This window comes from Rhagoletis pomonella, unplaced genomic scaffold (genome assembly GCF_013731165.1).
Source record: "Rhagoletis pomonella isolate Grant_MI unplaced genomic scaffold, Rhpom_1.0 Rhpom_scaffold_00011, whole genome shotgun sequence".
NCBI classification, from domain to species: domain Eukaryota; kingdom Metazoa; phylum Arthropoda; class Insecta; order Diptera; family Tephritidae; genus Rhagoletis; species Rhagoletis pomonella.
The window spans coordinates 8,675,428-8,700,701 of NW_023458565.1; the positions used below are offsets into that span (position 1 = coordinate 8,675,428).

At 33.4% G+C, this 25,274-nt stretch overlaps 1 protein-coding gene across 1 annotated transcript in view; it reads left to right on the forward strand.

The window, feature by feature from the left end:
- LOC118747146 (band 7 protein AGAP004871-like) overlaps positions 1–25,274 on the forward strand; it is a gene marked incomplete at its 3' end in the record, with an annotated part of 339,213 nt that overhangs the window by 168,442 nt on the left and 145,497 nt on the right. Inside the window, exon 3 of the mRNA XM_036481133.1 lies at positions 20,914–20,949. Within this exon, the coding sequence (XP_036337026.1) occupies positions 20,914–20,949 (36 nt within the window). The remainder of the gene's footprint in view (positions 1–20,913; positions 20,950–25,274) is intronic.

Below are 25,274 nucleotides of genomic sequence, written 5' to 3' on the forward strand. Positions count from 1 at the left end.
CAAAATGAGACGCGATGCAGAGACGGAATGCTGGTTCTGTGAACTGATGGGTTAAACTTCAGCGCGAATTTTATGCGATTGTCCACGATCATTAGCTCTAATGTGAATTCATAAATTGGTGTGGACTCTTACAGGGTTATAATTAATAATGTCCTTCCTTATAAGGTTTCTTATGGGCAAGAATAAGGAAATACACTTTTTATACAAGATAGAAGATAATTACTTATGCTTGACAGAAGACCGTGTAAAGCGCTAACCGGGTGGTGATATTTTAACCTTAATGCCCAATGTAAGTTTAATAGATGAGGAGGCACCAGTCAGGTAACCAGAGTAGCATTTGATATCAGCTCTATTAAAAAAATATATATCTATTATATATCCATTCCCTGTGTTCTGAGGCTAGCCCCAGTCAGTAATTAAGAGTTCTGAGGAAGATCAATTAAGGCCACTAAATGGTTATGGTGCCGCGTAGATAGTTGATAATTCTTCTCAATAAGCTTAAAGTTGATTAACCTTCGAAAAAATTCTTGATTCAATTGGGTGCCCATTGTACATTTCTGCGACGTGGTGCATACATATATTCCAAGAGCAGTTCAGTTGGAGAATTATATTGCTGTTTTTTGAACATTAAGCCAAGAAGATCACACATTTTCGGTATTTTAATATTGAGCTAAAAAATTTCAAGCGAAAATTCGCAGTTGGAACTACTTAAAGAGACATTCATTCTATGAGCAACCGTTACCGAGGAGCATGTGAAAATTTGAAATTTTTGCTCAGGACCGACCCATATCCGAATATTTCATCTCTAAGATGTTTTTTAAATAAAAAATATTGACGATGGGGAGGATTGGGATGGCAACTCTATCAAGTTAAACTACTTGCGTGAGTGTATGTATCTATGTATCTGCTATCTAAACTGAATTAAAATTGCCACTGAAGAAGAACTCAACTCTTTTACTTCTCCATCGGAGATATCTTCTTTAGATATGGGATTCTTACATTGGTAAAAGATGCAACGCAAACTATTCCATCTTCAAATCCACTGAAACCATAGCACTTCCGTACCAGCAGCTTTTCCTAGCGGCGCTTTTTTCGACAATGCTATACGTTTGGCGCTCTACTGCAGTTCAAAGCCCTTAAAATAAAGTGAAAAAAACGAATAGCTGCATGTTGCCAAACCAAAAATATTACCAACCAAAAGAATAAATAACAAAAGCACCAATGATAGACATAATATAATAGAAGACACGCAAAAAGTTGCCTTTTATGGCTTGGCGCCACCAAAACTGCGCTGATAATGTGAAACGTGTTCTCGTCTCTGTGGGAATTCGCTTGATAGCATTATAAATAAATACCAACATAAACTTGCATATGTACATATGTACATAGAACATTATATACCTGAGCACATACATTTATATGTACATGTGTATGTACAAGCGAACTAAAGTTTGGAGGCCTAGGTCAGTTAAATTGATTCTAACTTTAAAAAAAATATTGATATTTCTATTGACAATTTGGCCGGAATTTCGGAAACACAAACCAAGTTCAAAGTCAAAAGTGCTTTAAATATTTATCTCAAAAGTATTGCCGTTCAATAGAAGACAAAAATGAAATTGTAGATAAATTGAAAATTTATTATATGTATGTATGTATGTATATGGTTTAAAGTACGAATGTATACCGATGTCGGTGTATGTGTGTGAAGACGTCGGTGGGTAAAAACGATAGCGATCTACGTATTAAATTCCATACTGAATGTATTTATTTTTCGTCATAACGCTTTCACGTTTTCTTTTATCTAAATATCTGTTAAGACGTGATTTTTCCCCTGAATTTCCTCTTTAAATTCATGCTGTGTAGGTACACTAGCAAACGTAAAAATTCAAGTGCGATGGATTTTCTTTTAATAAATAGTTTAATTTAACAAATATAAAATAATAATAATAATTAGAAAAGCTGAGAAGTGAGAAACTTTGCACTTTGCTTTTCGTAAATCTAAGCAATTCTTCCAAAAATTAAGAAAAACTTATGGCAAAAAAATATTGATATTCTTTGTAACCTTTGTAACTTTTGAAAATCGTCACCCTAGAATCCGATATAGTTAGCTTTTCAAGATGCCTGTGAAAGAAGATCGCATAATTGTTAAGATATGAGGTTTGGCGTTTTATTCTTCTTCCACCAGACAGCTAAAACCGTGAAATTAAAACTCAAAAATCAAACAACGTCTACTAAAAGAGTAACCGTCAGTATATAAGATATAGCTCTCATACAACTGAATCCAGCAGGTTAAAAAATGGCAAAATCTAATTTTTTCGAACATTTTCGCCCTTCTATCTCAATAAAATAAAATAGTTCCCTTTACTACCAGTGATCGGACTGGAAAAAAAATTGTCTGGTAGAATCTGGAAAAAAATGTGGTAGATTTCAAAAAAATGTGGTGGATCTCAGGTTTTGGATCAAACATTGTACAAAAATTTAAAAAATTCTGCAAGGTTTCACCTAAATTGCAATCCTTTTAATTAGAACCTAAAAAAAAAATTAATTTAGGTATACTAAAGTGCAAGATTGAAGTTGCTGAAAATTGCGTTGAGTTATGGAAATTTTTTTCTTGACCGTTTTTTTTTAAAGCTGCATACTGACTTTAGGTTCGTTCCCTTTTGACTTAAGCGAATTCTTGCTTTTAAATTTTTCTAGGCAATTTTCATACTTTGAGACTTGTGGAGTTTGACAGAATTTTAATTTTAATTGTATAACAAAAACAAAATATGATCTTTCTCTACCTGTACCTTCGTGTGGGTGTCCAAGGAATTTTGACATCTAATACTTCACTTGCCTATTGCCTCACTCTTTCCTAAAGAAATAATGGAACGGGAATATCATATATTTCTATTGCAAGCATGGATTACCTTGCGCCCTTTTATCACAAAAAAGCTTTAGAAATTCGTAGTAGAAAACGTAGCAAACGTGGCGAGTAATACGATATCGTATGTGACGATCCGACCCCTGGATCATCCTTATCAACTTTCCAAGCATTCTAACTGCAATTTCTTTGCTTGTTACTGTGCATACGTGCAAAGTAAATATTTGTATGTAGTCAGTACCCAGAAATCAACGCGACTGTGACTTGCTAGACATGAACTTTGCCGCGTCAGAGAGTCTTCCCTCCATCCGACCTAATTTTGGCTGTAGTCAAAGAGCTTCTTTGTGGCTTTTACGTATATATTTACATATGTATGTACGTATATAGGATATGTATGTATATATATGAGGTGTGAGCGAACATTTTGATGTGCGGGCGTAATTGAAGATATCTTTGTATTAGCGATGTCTGACAGACACGTTAGTAGTAGTAGTTCGCACACACACTCACATAAAAGGCATTCACACTAACAAGGAACGTTTGTGGTATCATTTGCGTAAAATCATTGCTTGTTTTTTGGCGCACTTCGCTGCCACATTTTTCTCATATTTATTATGTTTTTTTTTTTTTCTTTGAGTGATAATAGTTACGAGCTTTGAGTGGTACTAAAAATGTTGTAACAATGTTATTTTGTGGTCTGAATTGCGCTTGAATACCACAAAGCTATAAATGAGTATACTATCTACTTATAGGTATACACATTTGTATAGCATGTACATTAGACTGCATCACTCCCCATACAAAAAAAAAAAACGGTTCTGTGTTTCCATTCGAATTATAAAAGATATTATATTTAAAGGCTTGGACCAAAATTTTTCGAAACAGTATTAAGATTTACGTGAGCTGGACTGATTTGAAAATACCACCAAAAATGGAGGTTCTTATGAATAAAGATAGTTCTTAAAGAATTGTTTGAAAGTTTTTTGGCAAAGATATGGAAAGAGGGTGAGCAAATATCTTTCCAATGCTACCTCACGTGTCAAAATCGGAATAGTTTTGGCACAGTTAATCAATTTTTTCTTATATCAATCTTCGAAAAAAGTTAAAAAAACAGCATCAACAATCGCATTTTTACCTTTTCGTTGAAATTTTTTTTTTTTTTTAATTTTATGCAGATTTTTTAAGCTTAGACTGTTTTGTCATCTGAGGAGATTTTTTTAAAAAGTTCTTTAAGAAACTATTTTTAGTCATAAAAAACTGCATTGGAGGTATTTTCAAATCGGTTCAGCTTTCGTAAATCTTAATGCTTTCGCGAAATATTTTGGTAGACGTCTTCGAATATAATAAATTTTGTAATCCCGGCGGAAAACCCGCAATTTTTTTTTGGTGATGCAGTCTAATGTACATGTATATATACATACATAAGTATATATATTTATTTCTGTATGTTGAGCGTCAAGCGCAAAATATAGCATTTGTGATACGAAACATTTTTTGCTGAGCTTACTGACTTTGGTGTAAGAGTCAAAGCTATACAGCACATAGATTATGGTCAATATTTTTGATAGAGAGTATTGGAGCAACGATGCTAAACATTTGAGCATGTGCTATGATAATAAAAGCATAGATAATAGTTATGAATTCGGAAAAAATATATTTATTATGTCTTCATTAATAGTTAGAGAATGCTAGCTGTGCGAAAATCCTTAAGTATAAGTATTAGGTAAGTGACACATTTTTGTTAAGTATTGTATTACCTAAAATGTAACAAACATTTATATAAATTTTGATCTGTTTTTAAATTTCCAGAAATTTATTACCTTAAATTACGAAAAACTTATGCCCACTGTTTAAATGACTTAACTATTTGCCTAGTTTTCAAATGATCAAAAATGTAGCTCCAGTTTCAAAATACGAAATTTAGTTATGGGAAAATTTATTTTGATTTTAAAATTATCTAAAAAAAGTAGGTCGGCTCATGATAAAATATAGGAAGGTAGAAACGCTGAGAGGAATTTTTCAAATTCTTGACGTTTGCAAGCAATTTAATTTCAAAATTTTACCCACAAACTCACACACACATTCTCATTTTCAATCTCAAACAACAACAACTTTGAACAATTCCTCTTTTTTGCTCTCAATTTTTATATAATTTTAAAATTTTGGCAAACTTCAAAAAAAAAAATCATGGCCGACGAATTAAGAGAACGGTTTTACCTTACTATGTTTTTATAATTCCTAACAATTTTTTGAGAGCTTTTGTCCAATACGACCTATCTGCAACCTTCACAAGAACTAGTTGATGGCTTTTGCGATTTTTTTTTATTTAACCAGTGCATTTTATAAACACTGGCGTTGATTTTTTGAAATTTATTGCGAACGGTCTTCCACATTTTATTTCATAAAAAATGCATGCTAATATGGAAAAACGTGCAAAATTCCATTACCAAAAATTTCATTCATTCAACGCGATCTTTCAACCGCTTGAAACTTCCACTTCGCAGGACTAAAATTGTATGGTCTATATTCTAATTCTGAATAAAAACTTTTCAAGTTTCAAACTTTTTATATGATAGTAAAATTAGTACTGCATTGCTGCTTTATCCATTTTCTGAATTAAAAACATTAAGCTCAAATTTAGATATTCTTACAACAACTTCCAAAGTCGCACATATTTTCTTTTTTAACTATTTTATTGTATTTTTTGAGAAACCTATAACTCGTGCGTAATATCCATATCTGCAGATTGAAAATTAAGTCAAACGTGATTGAATTAAAGCCCCAAATTGAATTAATTTATAACATTTCCGTTTGGATGGCATGACTGTCGTGAGCATGTGCGCAGCGTACGTGCACTCAGCATCCGTGCACTCAGCATCCGTGAGTACATATGTATGTACATATATGTGTACATAGATACCTACATACATATATACATACATATACATACATATATTTCTGCATTATTAAAAAGCGAATGCTTGCCAAGGCGCGAATTGCAAACTCAGTGTTTGTGCCTCTGGTGAGCCTCACACTTCCTGCTGCAATCACCTCTCACGCACACTCACGGCATCTCTGTCACAGTGACGTTCTGCACTCTATTAATTTTACCCTCTTCGGTACTTGCTTCTCTCTGAAGCTCAGTCGTTGAATGCTTGGGAGTTGCAGCTTTTGATGTTGGATGCTAAACTTTCCGAGCTTTTTCATGCGAACTTTCTGTCTTTAAATTTAACTTTTTCCTAGTAGAAACAATTTTTGTGACTTTTTTTGGGAATCAAATGTGCTCACCACCTGGTTTGTTTAAGAAAATATAAAATCACAGTTGCAGTTTCAAAAGCTAACCGGAAACGGAGTGATCCATCACCTACATACGTATGTATGAGTTAGTTAAAGGTTACTCATACGACATGTTGTCTATTGACGGGATACGCCACATACATAAATAAAAAACCGTATTGTCAGTACAAGCGGAGAATAAAAAAGCATAAATACTCTTTTTATTATTTTGAATTTCCTTAAAATAATTTCGCATTAAACTTTAAAATTCCACCCAAATACACCGATTCTGCTGAATATATACATATACATACGAAAAATAAATAGTCACCAAACATTTGCTTTAAAAAACTGCCTAAAGCATTCATACGTATACTTAAATACCTTGCCTATAATGCTGTTTACAGAAAGGTGAAGAAAGACGTATAATACGTGCGACGGTTATATCAACTTTTGGTTTTGCCCAAACGCTGACCTTTTCATTTGTTGAAGATTAATCTCCGCCGCGAAGAGCAATCAAAGAGTAATTTGAAGACCAATACGGCGACGGATACGAAGAGGGATATGAAGACTAATACCAAGACTGCGACTAAAATGAATTCGTAGGCGAGGACTACATAAAGAAGGAATATAAAGAAAAACCGAATACGAGGAGGAATAAGAAGGCGACAAATTCGAAAAGAAATGCGAAGAAGAATATGACTTTGAATATGAAATGGAATATGAATGGTAATAATTAGCGGAACTAAAATGGATACGTAACGAAGGCGAATATGAAGACGAATATGTATGTAACTATATGAAGACAGCAACTAAAACGGAGACGCAAACAGATTTGGGACTCTTAAACAAAATTAAAAACGCAGCCACATTACGGCAGTAACTGTTTTAAATCAAAATGTATATATTAATTTACTTATTTTTTAAGTCCCTTACAAACACAATTTACGCATATTTTTTAAAATGAATGAATTAAAATTTCGTGAGCCCCCACCCAAAATTTGTTGCTTAATTTTATTTTTGCATTCATAAAAGTTAAATTTTTAATGGACTTTTTACCAGACACATCCCGTAAAAAGTCGAAAATCGCAACAAAAAAAATTACACGTAGTATCTTGGAAAATTCTATAGAAGATATTTAATAATTCTAAAAAATTTCGAAAAATCACGAGACATTTATTTTTGTTATCAATTTCAAAAGTAACAGATTATTCAAATCTTCTTCCGCGGCGTGCCGAGAACGAAGTTTCGCAGGTGGCAGATGCTAGCACCGAAGAGCTCCTTTGAGTCTAGTTAGAAACTGTGTGTGAGATTTGTCGTGAGTACCTGTAGTTAAAACGACCTAGCCTCGCGGTGGCCAGAAGCACAACGGATGAATTAAAATGAATTTATCAGCGACCTCTCGGCTCAAGAACTGGCAGCCTTTGACTGGGTACCGCATGGTTGTCAAGCCCGTAGTTGCACTTACGCCGAACACCCTGCGGGGGCTCAAGTCAGAAAGTACGAACCCAAGTGCCTAAGTCGCAATCTGGCGAAATCTGGAAAGCAAGTGTTGAGATGATTCCCCCTGGTCGTCTTCCATGCAGCTGCAAGAAAAGTGGTCCGGTAAGATATTTAATCTCACTTTGTGAAACCCGATAGAATAGTGGTCGTCCCCGCTTCACCATCTTCCAAGATAAGTCCATAAGTAGCCAAAGGAGCTTTCACTGTCTCTTTTTACTACGATATTTCCTGAAGAGTGCTGTAGCTGGCCAGTTAAACAGCCGAAAAATTTCTCCCGATATCACTTTTGACCTTGCACACTTACAAATCTAACACAGTAAGAATCCGACGCGATCCAAAGCGAGCTAAGGAATTGTTCAGCAAGCTTCGAGCTCAAGGCATTAATTTCCACCTATAGTCGTGAGTAGGTGTTAACCTTCCTTATCGCCAGCGCGCCCAACAGCAGCCAATTGACTGCTTATCTAATAGCAGCAACCTCGGCCAGAAAAACACTACAGCGGTCTGGAAGCCTAAATTTAAGGTGGAAAGAAATGTGAAAGAGACCACTCCACCGACCCTTCCGTTAAGCTACGATCCATCCCTGTAAAAGTTCACCGGTGTCTCCTTCCAACCACTGCCTCAAGTTCACTCATCCTTTGATGGGATGTGCGTACCAGGCTAGACATGCAGTGATTCATGCTATCAGGAATGGAGTCGAAGTCCCCGAGAATAGAATACTAGAGTGTCCAGACTCCGAGTCTGTCAGGCAACCAGTGCTTCTAAATCTGACTGTCATCTGTGGAAACTGTGAGAGTGAGGGCAGCTCGTTCATTAACTATGGTTTCAAAGAGCCGTGAAATAACTGTCCCCATCTCTTACTTATTTCCGTACTGGAGCTATGTTTATAGAGCCACTGAAGCCTTATTTGCCCTCTCTTAGGGTCCCACAACGCCTTCTTATCCGGAATCAAGCTCAACTACTTGGCCCTATCAGAAGGCGTCAGGCGAATGCTCCTTAACAAGGGAGGTGTGGCGAGGGGCACCTTATTAAGGGTGAAGCTTCTTTGAAATATCTACCTTCCTACGACTAAGAAACCCTTCTGCCCTGATTTTGGTATCAGCCATCTGTCAAACAGCCCTAACGCCTGAATTTGGATATGAATATGAAAAGAGGTATGATTTAGAGAAACTCCCAAGGCAAATTGGGTTTTTTAGGTACGATTTCAATCAGCAATTCTGGCTCTGACAGGTTTTCTTGTATTTGATTTGCTCACCCCAAGTTATATAGCAATAAGCAATAATTTATAAGATTTTAAAATACTTCAATAAAACGCATGTTTCGAATTATGCTTCGTGGATTATAAACAGCTGGCCTTAAAAGAGAAAACTAAATAAAGAGAAGATATCCTTTTTATTCACAAAAATCTGGCAACGTAGAAATGCTCTCAACTTAATAAAAGTTTCATGACGTGAAACTCAATATAACTCAGGAAACTTTTTAGCCATAATCTCGGCATGCTGAGATACACATTTACTCATATATGCTGCGACAAACTTATTGCAAGAACAGAAGAGCTTTTAGCTTGCTTTGTACCTCATACGTACATACATAGGTTACATTAACAGTGGGCCACTGGGATGCTGTAGCTACTGTAAAAGTATATTTGCATAACTTCCCAGCGCCACAAGCGAGCACATGTGGACAACACCGATTTAAAGTCGTAAAGTGATGACGTCGTCGAAAGCATCGAGCGATGAATTTATTTATCTACAAGTTGCTGCTGACGTAGAGAAAACCCGGTGACTAGCATCCAGCGCTTTGTGCGGCTCGTGCAATCGTTGTGTGTCAATGAATAAACGAAGTCATAAGTTTCGCACTCGTGATGCTCCCTGCCAGAGCAGAGCAACAAACTCAGCTTTCACATATGCAAAACGTTAACTGATTTATCCTGAATAAAACAGAAATGCGGCACGCCATGTGAATTCAGTTGACGGGTGAGCGCATAGGTGACAGGAACTACGCTGGCAAACGATTGTATAGAAGCCGCGTATGCTCTAAAAAAGAAGAAGAAATAAAGGTGCTAACAGCAGCCGCTTAATAGAAAGTGGAAAATAGCGATTGTTTAAAAGAAAAAAAACATATTTAACAGCAAATGTTGTGTTAACAGGCTGAGGTGAAGTGTGTTACCTTAACAGACCACCCACCCACTCGCTGTGTACAGAGGTGAAGGCACTGTGCTCTAGCAAGTGACAGTGGACTGTAGTGATTGTGTGTGTGTGTCAAACTGACAGCAGCTGCTTGCTTTACTTAGGTACTGTTTGGTGTTGCGCTGTGCATAACAGTAGGGTCAATACTAGCGCCAGCTCCAGCACCATCGATCAGCAGTGTGACCATAACAGGACGCTGTTTTAGTTGCAGTTGCACTGTTGTCGAGCGAGAAACGTTGAGTGTGAAAGGCGCGTGAATAAGAAAATGAAATTTTAAATAGTACAAAAGAAAGTGGTGGACTAGTGAAGAAGAATAGTGTGTGTTTTGGGGTGCAAAAGGGAAAGCTGAATAATGAATGTGAATTAATCAAAATATATGTAAATTAAATTAAAAGGAGATGAGTTAAAGTTTAAAATTTTCAAGCTAAAGAAAAAAAAAGTTATTTAATATGTACATATTAAAGTGCGCGTGTTACAAATAAAGCTGTTGGCTCAAGTATTTCAAATACAGCGGCAAATAAATAATATGTCAAATTTTTAATGAATTTTAAATGAAGCTCCAGGCGCCATTGGCTCACAACCGTCAACAAAGATATAAAAAACCTTTTTTTTTTCTGGCCCACCAAGCATCCTTAGCCAGTATCCTTACAATACATACATAATAGCAAATTGTGTATTCACAAAACCTCGCAGCGCGTCCGCTCTCCGCACTCCATGTAACTGTGATCCTTTAATGCCGCACCAAATTATTGCTTAATTGACTGTAAGTTTCTTGTAAAGTGCCAAGGTGCCAAATTGCCAAAACAGTAAAACGTCCACAACAGCAACAAGTATTATCGTTCGTGCGAGTAGCCCAAATTAAAGTGCAGGTATAAAACGCAATGCCAGATACTAAAAAAGGTGAGTGATTTGCTCAACTCGTGTGGCGCTGGTTTTTGGATATTTATGTACATATGTATATGCCAATGCATGCAATGCTGGTCAACTGCTGACATTTAACTAGGACTGTATATAAATTTGTGCCATATGTACATAAGTATGTAATTAAAGGTATAGTTGCTTAAGCTATGTATGTAAATATATACACTAGGGTGGTTCAAAAAGAGTAAAGTCGAAATTTTAATGGTTTCAACCCCTAGGACTGTTCACGTCAATAAAAAATATACCCCTTTTTTAATTTGAAATCAAAAAATACTTAGAGGTCGCTCAAATCACTCAGAGTTTTCCATGTATTTTATATGGGAAAAAACAAATTTTCGTAGAAATGGCATAGAATTCTTAAAAATAAATAGTTTTCGTCCGGAAAACTCAGGTTATCTTCAGGAGACTTTCAATACTAATACCCAATTGTTTATTTACAAATTTTTTAATACTAACGATTTTTTATTGGCCCCCCATTGCATTTTTCGGGGTTTTTGGCGGACCTTAACTATCTTAACTATAGTTATCTACCATGAAAAAATATTGATTTTGAAGAATTTCTACGAAAAGTTGTTTTTCCCCATACAAAATACATGGAAAGCTTGGAGCGCTTTGAGCGACCTCCAAATATTTTTTTAATTTCGAAGTAAAAAAAAATCGGGGAATATATTTTTTTCGGTATAGAGGAACCCTAGGGGGTGAGAGCATAAAAATTGAGACTTTACTCTTTCACATGCATTTTTAGACCACCCTAATATACGTACATACATATGCTTCTTGTGTGTATGCATGTGACTTTGAAATCGAATGCACATAAATATAAAGAAAATTTATAAATTGTATAAATATATCAATTAAGTTACGAGATTTGTACATTTGTATTTACGTATGCATACTTATATTGTATATATAAAAAATGTACAGCTACTAAGTATTCATTTAAGTAGAGCGTGGGATGTGCACAGATGTTGCAAGCCAGTTTATGCTCTTTAAAGGGATTTCATTGATATGTTTAAAAAGAAATTATACATACATAACTATGTATGCGGAAAACATTCATTTATTATGTCTAAAACAAGAAACAACAACAATAAAAGAAAGTCTCGAATAAAGTGATTCAAGTTTTTTTGTCGGTATTTCCATTTTCAACTAAAATAAATAACACTGGTTTACAGCAAAAACGTTCTATGTATGCCACTGCCCAATTCCTCGGTGATTCCCAAAATCGAGATAATTCTTTTTCTATGGATAACTTTTCGAGATATATGCAATTTGCCGTTATTCGGCTTTACAAAATAGTGGTTTCACTTAATCACGTATATCTTACGAACTAATTTAATAATCGTTACGCGAGATACGGAAAATTAAAGCAAATAAAATTCTCCGTAAACCATCTATATATCACTTTTCGATAGCCCTGATATTTTCTGAGAAATTAATGAATCATTTTTGACACCTCTTGTTTTCGATGCAAACACTCTACCTAGTCAGGTGCACGTGGCGTATAAGTAACACTCTTTTCTTCTGATATTTCATACAAAAAATCTTTGCGCATTTTCATTTGACCAATCATTATTTTGTTATTTATATATCGATTTTCTTCATTGGTAGCTTAATTTTTTTCTTAAGGCACAGGCTTTAGAACAAGTTCAAAATATTTACGCAACTGTTATTTTTGACTTTTTCCCTGTTAGAGTTTGAAATTTTTGCATTTTTCGATCAATCAATCAAAAATCAATTTTATCGCTCACACACTTATTTATGGATAAGTGGATTTTGTTCCAAATTTTATCTCAATATGACGAAAATGATTTTAGAAAATTTAAGTTTGGAACACTTTTGCAAAGGAATTTCAAAAATTAGAGGTCAAATTAGAAGCCGAAGTCTGTAAATGAATGATAAAGTTTTACTTTTTAATTAAGAACTTTTTTCATCGGTATAGGGTGATTTAGAATTCGATGAAAATAAAAACATGCACTATGCGAGACTGCTCTTCACTCAGAAACGGCTGCGCGGTTTTGATGAGATATGACACTCTCTGATTTCTTATAACTCTGTCTACCAATTGGAACATTTTTTCAAGTTTTTGATATTGAATTTTGAGCATTTTAACGCCATGCGGGTTCACTAGTAAAAATACAATCGCCGTTCGGAGTTGGCCTAAAAGTTTAGGTCCCTCCCCTTTGTGTAACAGAAGCTCGGCCAAATGCTAATGTATTGTATAGACGCCAATATATTATATTATTATTAACTCCAAGTTTACATATGTCTTAGTTAGTGTGTTTTTAACAAGTACTGTTGGGTTTTCTAATAATAACTTAATTTGTGAATTTTGTGTTTTCATAAAAATCGTTAGAAATTTCAAGATAAGCATGTCATCGGGTCTTCCTCCAACAAAAGCCTGCGTGGTTTTCCCCTTAAAAAACTAGTTAGTGATTTGGGAAGGTACTGCTTACACTACCGAATAAGAAAAAAAAATAAGAAAAAATTCCATAACGTAAATTTTTTGAGCAAATTCATTTCTTCTATCATTTCTCTTAGCGTTATCAGGCAATATTAGCGTTACTTAAGTTTCTCTGATTTGCCTAATCTCTTTATGATCATTTTTAACTAACACTATCCGTTTTTAAGTAAAAATTAGATTCTAAATTAATAAGTAACATAATCATTGAAAATGGTCAAAAGTTAAATTTGTGTGTGAACTCTTTTTAAATATCTGGTCCGATTAAAAAAAAACACATCGTAAATAGTTAAGTTATGTTTTGTGCTAAGAATAATCGCTGTAGCCTTTTGCGCTGAAACCTTCAGACTGCTACCACAGAAACATTTGTGAGGTTATGAACCTTTTGCAGTCAACCAAACCAGTTGCATTTCCTTTCTTTCCGTTGTTCTGTTCTACCCAACAAAAAAATAAAAAGTCAACAGCATAATACGCACAACAGAAGGAAATAAGACGACTGGGAATTACGTATGGTATAACAATGAAAATTGTATACAAATTTTATTCATTCTTGCTATTATCCTTCCTATAAGGATGTGCTCGCCGTTATTCCATTGAACAACTCGTTGCATACACAAAATGAAAGCATTGTCGTGCATTGCAATATGATGAATGGCGAGCGACGACGATGGCGGATTGTAAAGTTAAAAGTTAACCGTGTACTTGTAAACGTGTACACCCCGCTTCAAAATTACAAGCACACCACATACATATTTAATTACAAATTTTTTAAATTTTCATACAGTCAATCAATAAATTTTAGGTACAGCGAGTTTTTTGGAATACGGGCAACGGTTTTTATTTTTTCGCAAATTTTTTATAAAAATATGGTTAATTATACAACCAAAAGACCCCAAAAACCTGTTGTAAAATTAAAGAAGGTGTCGTCCATTTTCTCGATATAAAAAAATTTTATATTATTTTATATGGAGGAAATGAGCGACACCTTCAACAAAAAAAATTGTAAAAAATCATTGGTAAATTCTAGCTACCTCAGACTTATACTTTGTTTCACTAAAATTGAATGGGCTAAAAAAACTGCATACTAAAACTTTTTTCAAAAGTGTATAATTTAAAAGTGCATAATTTGAATGAAAATTTGCATAATTTTCTGCAGTTTTGCACACCACATATGTGGTGTGGTGCGCTTATAATTTTGACACGGGGTGTATATGTTTCGTGTGCTTATATGGGTGCCTAATATTTATGTAGTTAGTGCAAATAGTGTTTCCTTACATATTCTGGTATGTATGTATATATTTGCTGGTTGTAGTGCACGATGTGCTTTTGAGAAAATTCGTTTAATACGACACCCACAGAAACTTGCTTACCACCAATAGCGGAAAAAAGTGACCGTTACCCGATGTCTCTTCCATTTATTGTACTTTTTCGGAATATACCCAAAGCTAAATGTCAAAGACCAATAATATTTATTCAAGGTTAGGTTAGGTTAGGTAAGGCCAGGTGGCATCCCCGACGATTTTTTATATAAAATTGTTTGGAAGAGTGCTGGGTGATCAAAACAAAGTTTCACAGGTAGCTGATTTCTACAATAAAGAGTTCCAGAGGAATGTTGATGAAATAAGGGTGGATGTGTTTAAATCTTAGTTTTAATCAAGGCGCACGCCACAAATCGAAGGAGAAGCTCGGCCAAACACTAATATATTGTGTAAGCGCCAATCACCTCTGCCTAAAATGTGTAGTGTGAAAATCCGGCAGCCTAAACATGAGCTTTATTGAGAATTCCAGATTGAAACACACAACCTTCAACCGGCCCTCGATCTTCGACCCATCCATGAAAATGCTAATGGACCTCTTCTTGAGAGACTGCTACTCTCCCATTCAGCTCTTGGTGGGATGTATGCTGCGAAGGACCCAACCGACGCCTGCCTCGTTACGCACCGCTCTATTTGCTTAGGTGTGAGGAGATGTGGTGGTCTGCGAAGTAGCAGCTCTAACTTTTATATCGTGGTACAAAGCTCAATAATACTATTGACATAATTGACTTTATTAATGTCAAGGTATTGAGAGGTATCCATATCTTCCACAGTGCGCTTTTGCAGCAGTGTAGAGCGGCTGATGTGTTCTTTACCCATTGCTCTCTACTTGGTTTTCTGACAGTTTTACGTTTAGTATCACTACAAGACACTTGATCCTGTAAAAGAGCACGCGTAAATTGCCACTGATATAGGAAAGCTGGCTATTACACGTCTGCCGCAGAACTGAGCGAACTCCATATTTCCAATATTATGTAATTCCGAAGGAAGGGTGGGTGAAGGCCCCCTTGCGTTGTATCTTACGCTGAATGAAGGCAATCCTGAACTCCCGAGCAGAACGAAACTAAAAACTCAGAGTGAACTCAGGACATCGCGTAAGGTCTTTTCCTGAAACCTCTGCATTTAGTGAATAATGGAAAACTAGTTTAAAATGAATCACTTTAAGAGTTCGTCATTGGACGGTTTCCTAGAATTTTCGAACAAATTTTTATTTGCGATAAGTGAGTGGTTTCAAACTAGTCCAAGGAAGTACACTACAATAATCATTTGAGTTTTGAAAAAGTTACGACATACACAACATCCGGTTCGGCCGAAAGATGAAAAAAAAAAAATCCTTAAATACTGAAAGGTTCTAAAAGGACCCAATCATGTCTTTAATACAGAACAATGTTTATAAATTAAGTAAAAAATGCCAAAAAATGTTGAGGAGATAAAAAAAATAGATGTATTATCTAGTTAGGCTTTATCATAGACAGATGGCAACATTAAACCGTCAGTTCGGTTGCGCTGAATTTAGAGGTGATTGTTATTTTTCTAGATTCGGTTATTTAACCGAGTAATATCAAATTCAAACTTTAAGGCGGGACCCGTTTTCGAGCGTAAATGCTCTGAAAATCCGTATTGGAGAAGGCAAGGAATCCAGATTTGGCATTTATTAGTTTTGCGATCCGAAAATATTTAGTAAAGTCTTCATACAAATAAAAACATCCAAAAATTACCGAAACGGCCAAAAACATTGATTTTTTTTATGGAATATTTTTTTGGAAATGCTTTTTCTTATTATTATTATTTTGCTTGACGTTTGTTTTTTTTACTCAGGTATATAATATAACCAAGTTTGAAATCATTTCAATTTGAAATAGATGTAATTACAATATAAAATTTTTGAGTTGTATCGAAAATTTTTTTATGAGTTGATTCAGCGTATCCGAACTGACTTTACTAGGTAGGTCGTTGGGTTGTTAATTTTTTCGACTAGCACAGTGTTGATATTTTAATTATTTCTTTTTATAATTATAGTTGTTGCGGGCTTTTTTAAAAAAATTAAATTCTAAAAAATTAAATTTACTTCAAATATTAAAGTAAAACAAAGTTAAATAAAATATTTAAATAAATAAAATAAAAATATGTAAATACTGTAAATTAAAAATTAAAATTTTAAAAATGTAATGTTGGGAAATTGGTCGTAACGGTGATCGAAGGTGGACTTTACCGAATTGTAATACGTAGCTCTCTCCACTCGGTTTAGCCGTTTTGATCATGTGGTTATCGAAAATGCTGCTGATCCGCAGTTATTTTAAGAATGCACCCGATGAATTAATCCAGATCAATTGCAGTTAAGAATAAAAGAGTTGATCCATCTGTCTATGCTTTTAGACTCGCTGACTTAAAGAGGATTTTACATAGAAGTACCTTCAAAAATGAACGGTACAATATTGGTTTAAATTTTCTCTGTCAAGAATATTATTTTTAACCAGAAATTTACAGGCTGGTATTGAATTAAAACTAGCCAGTTCCACACTATTCCGACAATATTTAGTACAATTCGATGCAGCATAAAATTATGCACAAATATACATACATATGTAGGTATGAGTGTGTCTGAATATGTGTAAGTATCTACATATGTATGTGCGAGTATATTTATACAGCCACACAAAAAGTTTACTTTTGTTATCCACAGTCATTCTCTGCTTTGTTGTAAAACTTAAGTGCACTACTTACTCATTTATTATGTGCCTACCACTTGACTTTCTGCATATGCTTAAATTTTTTATTTTTTTTGCTTGCGTACATACATTTTTAGCTTTTATTATTATAATTATGAGAAAATGCATGCAATTTTTACAAAAACAAATAAAAAATTTAACCAAAGTGCGTTTCAGTGTTTGTGTGAGCGCCAGAAAACTTTATAAACCAGCAAAAATTTCACTTAATTAAAAAGTTTTAATTCAATCAAAAACTTGTTATTCTTGGAGAATATGCCGAGCACATACATACTTACATATAATACACTTCCGACATAGTGACGCCATTAATTAATTCACATACTTGATGGCCTGACCATTTTATGGGTTTTATATTGGTGTTTATACACAAACGCAGATACAGTGCTTTTAGCTTTTTTGAAACATTTTTTTTTTCAGAAATATAAATTTTAATAAATATGCGGTTTTAATTATTGAATTTGACAAAATATTAATTAAACTATCGTATGGTATCACAAAAACACCTTTGAGAAATAAGTACATAAAGTATATACATAGATACACCGTGCGTCAATTTTACGCACAAAAAAAATCGATATGGGTATTCATGTATACTATATATTTAAAGTGGTTTTCCATACGAAACTAATTAAGTTTACGAGGTTTACGTGGTTACGATATATTTACGCATTTATACAAATTTACCCAATATATTCGCGAAACTTTCTTCTGTGTATGAATCTTAATAAATACACATACATAAATCTTATTCCTAAACCGTTGCTTAGCACATTTCTTTAATTCAGTGTCAATATTAAGGCATACATTTAGGAGATGTTCACGTATGGCATTTGTGTTAGTGTCAATTTTGAATTGATTATTTCGCTTTATTTTAAACTATTTTGAAATTTGATATTTAGTTTTCTGCACTTTCACTTTAAAATATCTTTCTAAAGATATACATATCGTCGTTTAAAGTACAAAATCGCGTATCAACAAAATGAAAAACCCGCTTGTGAATTATGTAAATTATCTTCTAGAGAGTAAAGACCCTCACATTTAAAAATGGTTCTCTTTTTATTATTACCTTCCTTTTATTAGCTCGGGTTGTAACTATGTAATATTGATGCGCCTAAAAGATACAGCGATTTCTATTCTTAAATTACATACCTGATGACAGTACGAATAGCAATTATAATAGGGAGGTTTTAGTTTTTTAAACTATAATTTTTTTATAAAGCAATCGCATATCTGGCCACTATTTTTCAGGACGAATGGATAATGATTGAGCCAAGAGCTTGTTTGAGCAAATCCAATTTTTGGCAGCTGATGCCAGTTACGCGGTTTTGCAGAATGATGATACCCGGTTTTGTACCTTAAATGACGATATAATGCTTTCTATCTTAGAAATATGGTTTAGTTGCAAGAGTTCTTTATTACAAAACATTTTTGCCTATTTATACATACATACATATGTATAAAGGACAAAAATTCTTAAAAAAAATAAAATAAATAAATACAAATCCTGACGCCAAAGGGAAAAACCAAAAGCGCATTTTTACTATATTTGGCCCATATTTTCGTAAATAGTATATTGATTGCTTCGTGTGTTTCGAAATTTATTTGTTCTTGTCAGGCGACAGCAAAAAATCGGTAATCGCTTTTAGTGGTAACGTGTTCTAGAAGGCATAGCGTTATAATGCCTTCGAATTTTCTCGCTTCTGTCCTACAATATTTTATTTGTTTCGCTTCTTTGCTTAATTTCAGGGAATGCAAAGTAGAATGTCCTACAATATTTTATTTATTTCGCTTCTTTGCATTCATTTTAGGGAATGCAAAGTAGAATGTCCTATATTATTTCTTCCTTAATTCGTTTCTTTGCTTCATTTCGGAGAATTCAAAGTAGAATACTGCATCGTAGTCAGCTGAAAAATAGAATGAATAACCAAAAATTCTTTTTCTACCGTTACTTTCTGTGGAAATTTGTCTCGCATAAAAATCATGTTTTGCTTTGTTCAATTTGCAGCGAAGTTGAAGTCAGTCAATGAAGTGAAGTACAAGAGTGAGGAAGTATAATTTTAAGCTTTATTAAATATACATACCGATTTTTAAGTAAAATCTAAATACCTAAATACATAGATACATATGTATGTATAAAAACTGATTTATAAAAATGTTAATTAATTTTAATCTTTTAAGACCATTTCTGATTTCAATTTAATATAAATAAGTATGTATGTACTTATCTAGGCATTCTACATTAGTTTGTCTGTAAGGAATTCTTTGTTCACTTCTCTGGATTCTGTTTATCCATGCGTTCTCCCTTCTTGAAGCGAAAGGGTAAGCGATTCCCATCGCCTAGCTCATTTCCACTTACGTTTCTGGGGTAATCGTGTTTTTTTTCTGGGGTGTTACACGAGTATAAAGTTGCTCATACGCCATGTAGTTTCGTACAAGAAGAGGACTAGAATGCTATGAATGCGGCAGCATTTCAATATAAAAGTACAAAGGGTATATACATAAATCATAAGTTAGAACTCCTTAAAAGACTTTTTTTCCAGCAATATTTATTTCCAAGTTTTTATTTTATTGTTTACGCGTTATTTTCTTTAATGCAAGATTTTGCTTTACTTCAAAAACGACTCTTGACCTTACCAAGCAATGCATTAAGACACGGACATCTTTTTTAAATGCTAACTACAACTGCGTCTAACTTATTACTATGTTGTACTGAAAATAGTATACGTATCTAACATTTTATAAGGCAATTTACTGCGTACTAATTAAAGCAGTGTATGCGTATAAAAACTAACATTAGCCATAAATTGCATGAGGTAATAAAGTATAACCATAAAATTTAATGAAACCTAATAATGTTACCTATTTATAGCTTAAGCAGCTTTTCATGTGGTCAATGTGCATACGGTAATGGCCTTCTTATACAAACATACCAAAAAATATATGTATAGCTAGAAATTATATTTAAATGCATTCTACTGTAGTTTTACTTAATGTAACGCTGTTGGCTGTAAACAATTATGTGTAATTGTTAGACTTAATGCATTTAACGAGCCTTTAGAGCATTTGACGATGGTTACATCTTCGTAATTGTGTGAGCGTAGTTATGCCACACTTGATAGCATATTTAAACAAGAATTAACCTTATTAACTAAAGATGTACTACCACATTGAAATCTATTGTAAACATCTGTGTATATGTATTGAGTATGTAAGGATATATGTGTGCTAGACAAAATATTGAAATAACGTTATTTATTTTTGTAATTGTGTAGTAAGTAATATACTCAAGGCATTGACTCTAGCCAACTTGTAGCATGCCAACTGTTGTGCGCGTCTACGTTAGCCGGCTGCAGACTCTATCAGCTAAACTTGTAGTTCTCAATGTCCGCCTACATGTGCATATCTATCCTTGTACTTATGTCATAGTAGTATAAGAAGTATATTTTATAGCTAACGGTTATGCCGTCATGTAGTTGTAAATATACATATATGTATGGGCAAACGTGCATAAGTAGTAGTTAGTTGAGACAAGGCGCATCTTGCTTGGAAACGCTATTGATACACTTCATATTCAAGTGATTTACATTTTTTTTACCAATCACTCTCTTACCCTGTCTATGTTCTTCCTTTTTCTTTCTATACACGATTATACTCTTAGATATGCCGCCGAAGCATTCGCGTGGATTTCTTCATTGTAAGTTAACTTTTGCCATAAAAGATTTATTGAATATAAGTGGTATGTAAACACATAAAAAGAAGACCTTTAGTTATCTGTGTGAGGTATGGATGTGTGCGTATATACATGCAAATATATACCTACTAAGAACAGTTTAAGTGTGTATGGTTGTTCCAGCAAATATGTTAACTTTTCCGGTTACTACATATTTTTATAGATGTAGGAAATGTTTTTTGCTACATATATCGATGGAAAGACATTAAAGTTTCAAAGCCAAATTTCAAGACTTTTTAGTTTTTTTAGTTTAGGAAACAAAGAACAAAAAGTGTTAACTTTTGCCTATAATATATATATATTTTTTTTCAGTAACCAGATACACTCGTGCATATTCCGTACCGACGATACGCTTGCGCTTAAAATTTAAATTTTTTATTTTTTATTATTTATTTAAAATATTTTTTTTTTTTATAAAAACATAGTTAATTCTTTGATAAAAACTATATACATGCAAACTTCAAATGTTAGGAAAAACTTGTAAAAAATTCAACAAACTTTCGTAAAAATTGCGAGCTTTTTAATTGGATTTCTTAGAAAAATTTTTAATATGCAGTTTATAGCACATTCAATTTTAGTATAATACAGTGCAAGACAAAAAAATTGTCGAACATATACTTGAACTTTATTATACTGCATACTCAAAAATTTTCTAAGAATATTAATTTAAAGGCTTGAAGTTTTTACGAAAGTTTTTTAATATTTTCTTTTTCTAATTGCACACAATTTGGAACTTTGATTTACCCAGTTTTTGTTAAACAATAAACTATGCCTTCATAAAAAAATAATTGAAATTGAATGATAAAAACACAGAATAGTCAAAACTTGTCAATATGTGGGCGGCGTATAATTGAGATAACCACTATAAGTCAGAGACAAGAAGGTGTGAAATGAGTTGGGTTTTAATTTATAATCTGAACCATTCTTTCAATTGTTCCAAACAAAATTCAAGAAATCCTTGACTTGACACAGACCAGAATACGACTTTCTAAATGTAAAATATAGGAAGATTTATATATGGGTCATTTCATGTAAAAGAGGAAAACGATATACATTTGAAAATATCATTTAACTCTTTTATTTATATGCATACGAATAGGTTCTATACTATATATTTTTTTATTGCTTAGGCTTCACTCAATAAAGTATATTGATGCAAAGTGTTAAACTATGAGACTAAACAAAACTAAATATAATAAGATATATAATATGAAAGAATTAAAAAAAAATACTGGTTTTACTTTCTTAATCATTACAATATTTTTATGTAGATGCACTTGACAGATTTGCAGCTTCATCGATGTTTGTTTCCTTGACGACTATAAATTAAAGAAAAATTATAAGGCAAATTTCAGTGAAAAGTCATACATGTACTTACTTTTAATTACATTAAGTAGTGCTCCTGGCTTAGGCTTGCCGTTGATAGGTATGTAACTGATGGAATTGCCTATTTATCAAGTCCCACATTGAAGCGCAAGACGCAGCGTAGGCGACGTTAAAAACATTGTATGCTTAAAAGCATAGTATATCCACAGCTTTAATATTTAATTTTGTATTGATTTTTTTTACCCAGCAAATCCCTTTTAAAAATGTCTTAAATTATATTGTACGTTTCACAGCAGCCAACAAGTAATTCCGCAATGACACGCGATACAAAAAATATGATGAAATATTAAACTGCCGGTAATTGAGTTTATTGTACGAAAATATTCGTATGTTGTACGAATTTAAAAAAACATGTTTCTGCATTAGTACTTTATACGAAAGTATTAACTAAATTGTATGAATACAGAATTGTAGATTTCGTAAATTTAAAACCATACGTAAATATTACGAATGCTTTCCTACAATATACAAAATTATTCGTACAGAGATTTGTTCAGTGCTTTACGAATGTGTTTCGTAAAACAAACGTAAGATTTCGTAAATTGTACTGAAAAAATGCCTTACGAAAGTCCTTTCGTTATGTACGTATGGTTCGTAAAATCTTGTTTCGTTGTAAAAAATATGTTCGTATTATGAACGCAAGTTGCGTACATTATACAAAAACCTACACTACGAAAGATTTTCGTAGCACTTTTACGAAATTTTATTTTCAGTTTACAACCTCCACAAAGTTATGTTTCGGGTGTATTCCGTGTTTTTTTTTTTTTTTTGTCACACTATGTAATTAGTTGCGACAGCAATCAGTATAAAATCTCGTACACGCCTACCTTAAACTGTTTTTTTTTTCTAATTAGACAACATGGCATACAACATCCTTTTCTCGTGCAGTTAAGTTGTTTGGCATACATAAATGCTGGTAGAAACAATTAAACCATCAAATCACTCTGCGTGCTCTCGCATTAATTTGTATTTATCTTCACACATGTGAATATACATACATTTGTACATGTATTCCCAACGGGGAGCATGTGTTTGAACACACTTGCTGGAATGACAGTACGTGACAGTAAAAAGGCATTGTTGTTTGTTATCCTTTTACACGATTTGCAGTGAGAATGGAAAATTTTACAACACATGCCTTTTAGCATTTTGCGGTTTTCGAACAACACATGGGCAAACATGTGGATTACAAACATAAACACGGTTTTATATACATACATATGTATCTACATTTGTGTACATATGTATATGAATATAGGTTCTTATATATGTATATATGTATATACAAATGTAGATAAAAAATAAAACGCGCAAATATTTGTAATGTATGCAAATTTTATTGAAACCTAAACGGCTCAATACATCAATCGGCTTTAAATTGCATTGTGTGTTAAGCAAACACACCGCCGCTGGCATTATTGTCGCCTTTTTTAGCGCACTTTCGCTATGGTGGCTACTTTCTTAGGTCCTTTGGGGTCGCTGAATTTACATCAACGTCACATCTGGGAAATGTGATAGCTACGTGGAAATAAATACTCTATTGAGAAAATTTAATTTTAAAATGTATGACTGGAAAGTTTGCGAGAACGAGGTAAAATAAAAAATTTAAAGGTATTTTAAATATGTATTCAAAGAAAAAATGTAGGGGCCCAACTTAACTATGTCCAATGCAAAAAGAATTTTACTCAAATATTAAGAGTGGGTTTTTTACTTTTTGATCAAAAATCAAATTGCAATAAATTTACATAAATGAAATTTGAGATATAATTCGGCTTCAAAATAATTCCTACATACATACATACATATACACAAAACCGATAATTGGAAGTCTTTTGGCGACATAATATCAGCACTCAAAAGCATACTAGCCAACGTGTTATTCGGGTGTACATGGCGTATGAGTAACATTATTTCCTGCTCATTTTTCATACAAAAAATCTTTGCGCATTTTCATTTTACCCCTCATTACTTCGTGTTTATCCATCGATTTTCTTCATCAGTAGCTTGTTTTTTTCTTTTTGTAACAGAACAGGCTTTAGTATAAATGCAAAAATTTGGCACAGAACCTGTTATTATTTTAATTTTTCTTCTGTTAAAGTTTGATTGTTTTAATTTTTTAATTAAAAAATAAAAATAACACTGGAATGATTAATTAATTTGTCAGAAACTATCAGTCCCATCGGAAAGTGATGTATATATGGTTTATGGCGAATTTCATTAGCTCTCATCTACCGTATTTTATATTAAGATTTTTGAACTGGTTCGCAAGATATACGTGATTAAAAGGGACCAATTTTTCCTTTAAGCTGAATAACGGTAAATTGCAAATATCTCGAAAACGTATCCATAGAAATCAAAAAATTAATCCGACTTTCGGAATCACCGAGCAAATCTACATATAAATTAGATAGTGGCATCTGGAGAACAAAAACCAAATTAAAATTTTTGATCCAGTGTAATTAGATCATGACTAGGATCATCTTCTCAAATTTTCTCCTGAAAAAATTTATTCAAGGGAAAATAAATATTAAAAGCTACTTAGAGACCAACAAAACCTATTTTGGTGGTGCATGTGTGGCGTGAGGCAATTGTGTCTGAGTATGTATGTATACTATTAAACCAGCCAATCTGGTATATGATGGCCGAAAATTATCTGGATTAAAATATCGAAATGCCCTATTCCTCAATTTGATAGGAAATATGTTTAATTATTTAGTTACTAACTATTAGAAATTTTCGCACCGGACTGTTTGTTTCTCGTTCATCGTATCGTGGTGGAAGAAATAAAGCAGGGATGGGCGTTTTTGAATGAATTTTTATTCAAATAAAAAATAAAATTTTATTCATAATTTTTATAATTTTGAATGACGAATAAATTTTTATTCTTTATTCAAACACTTTCG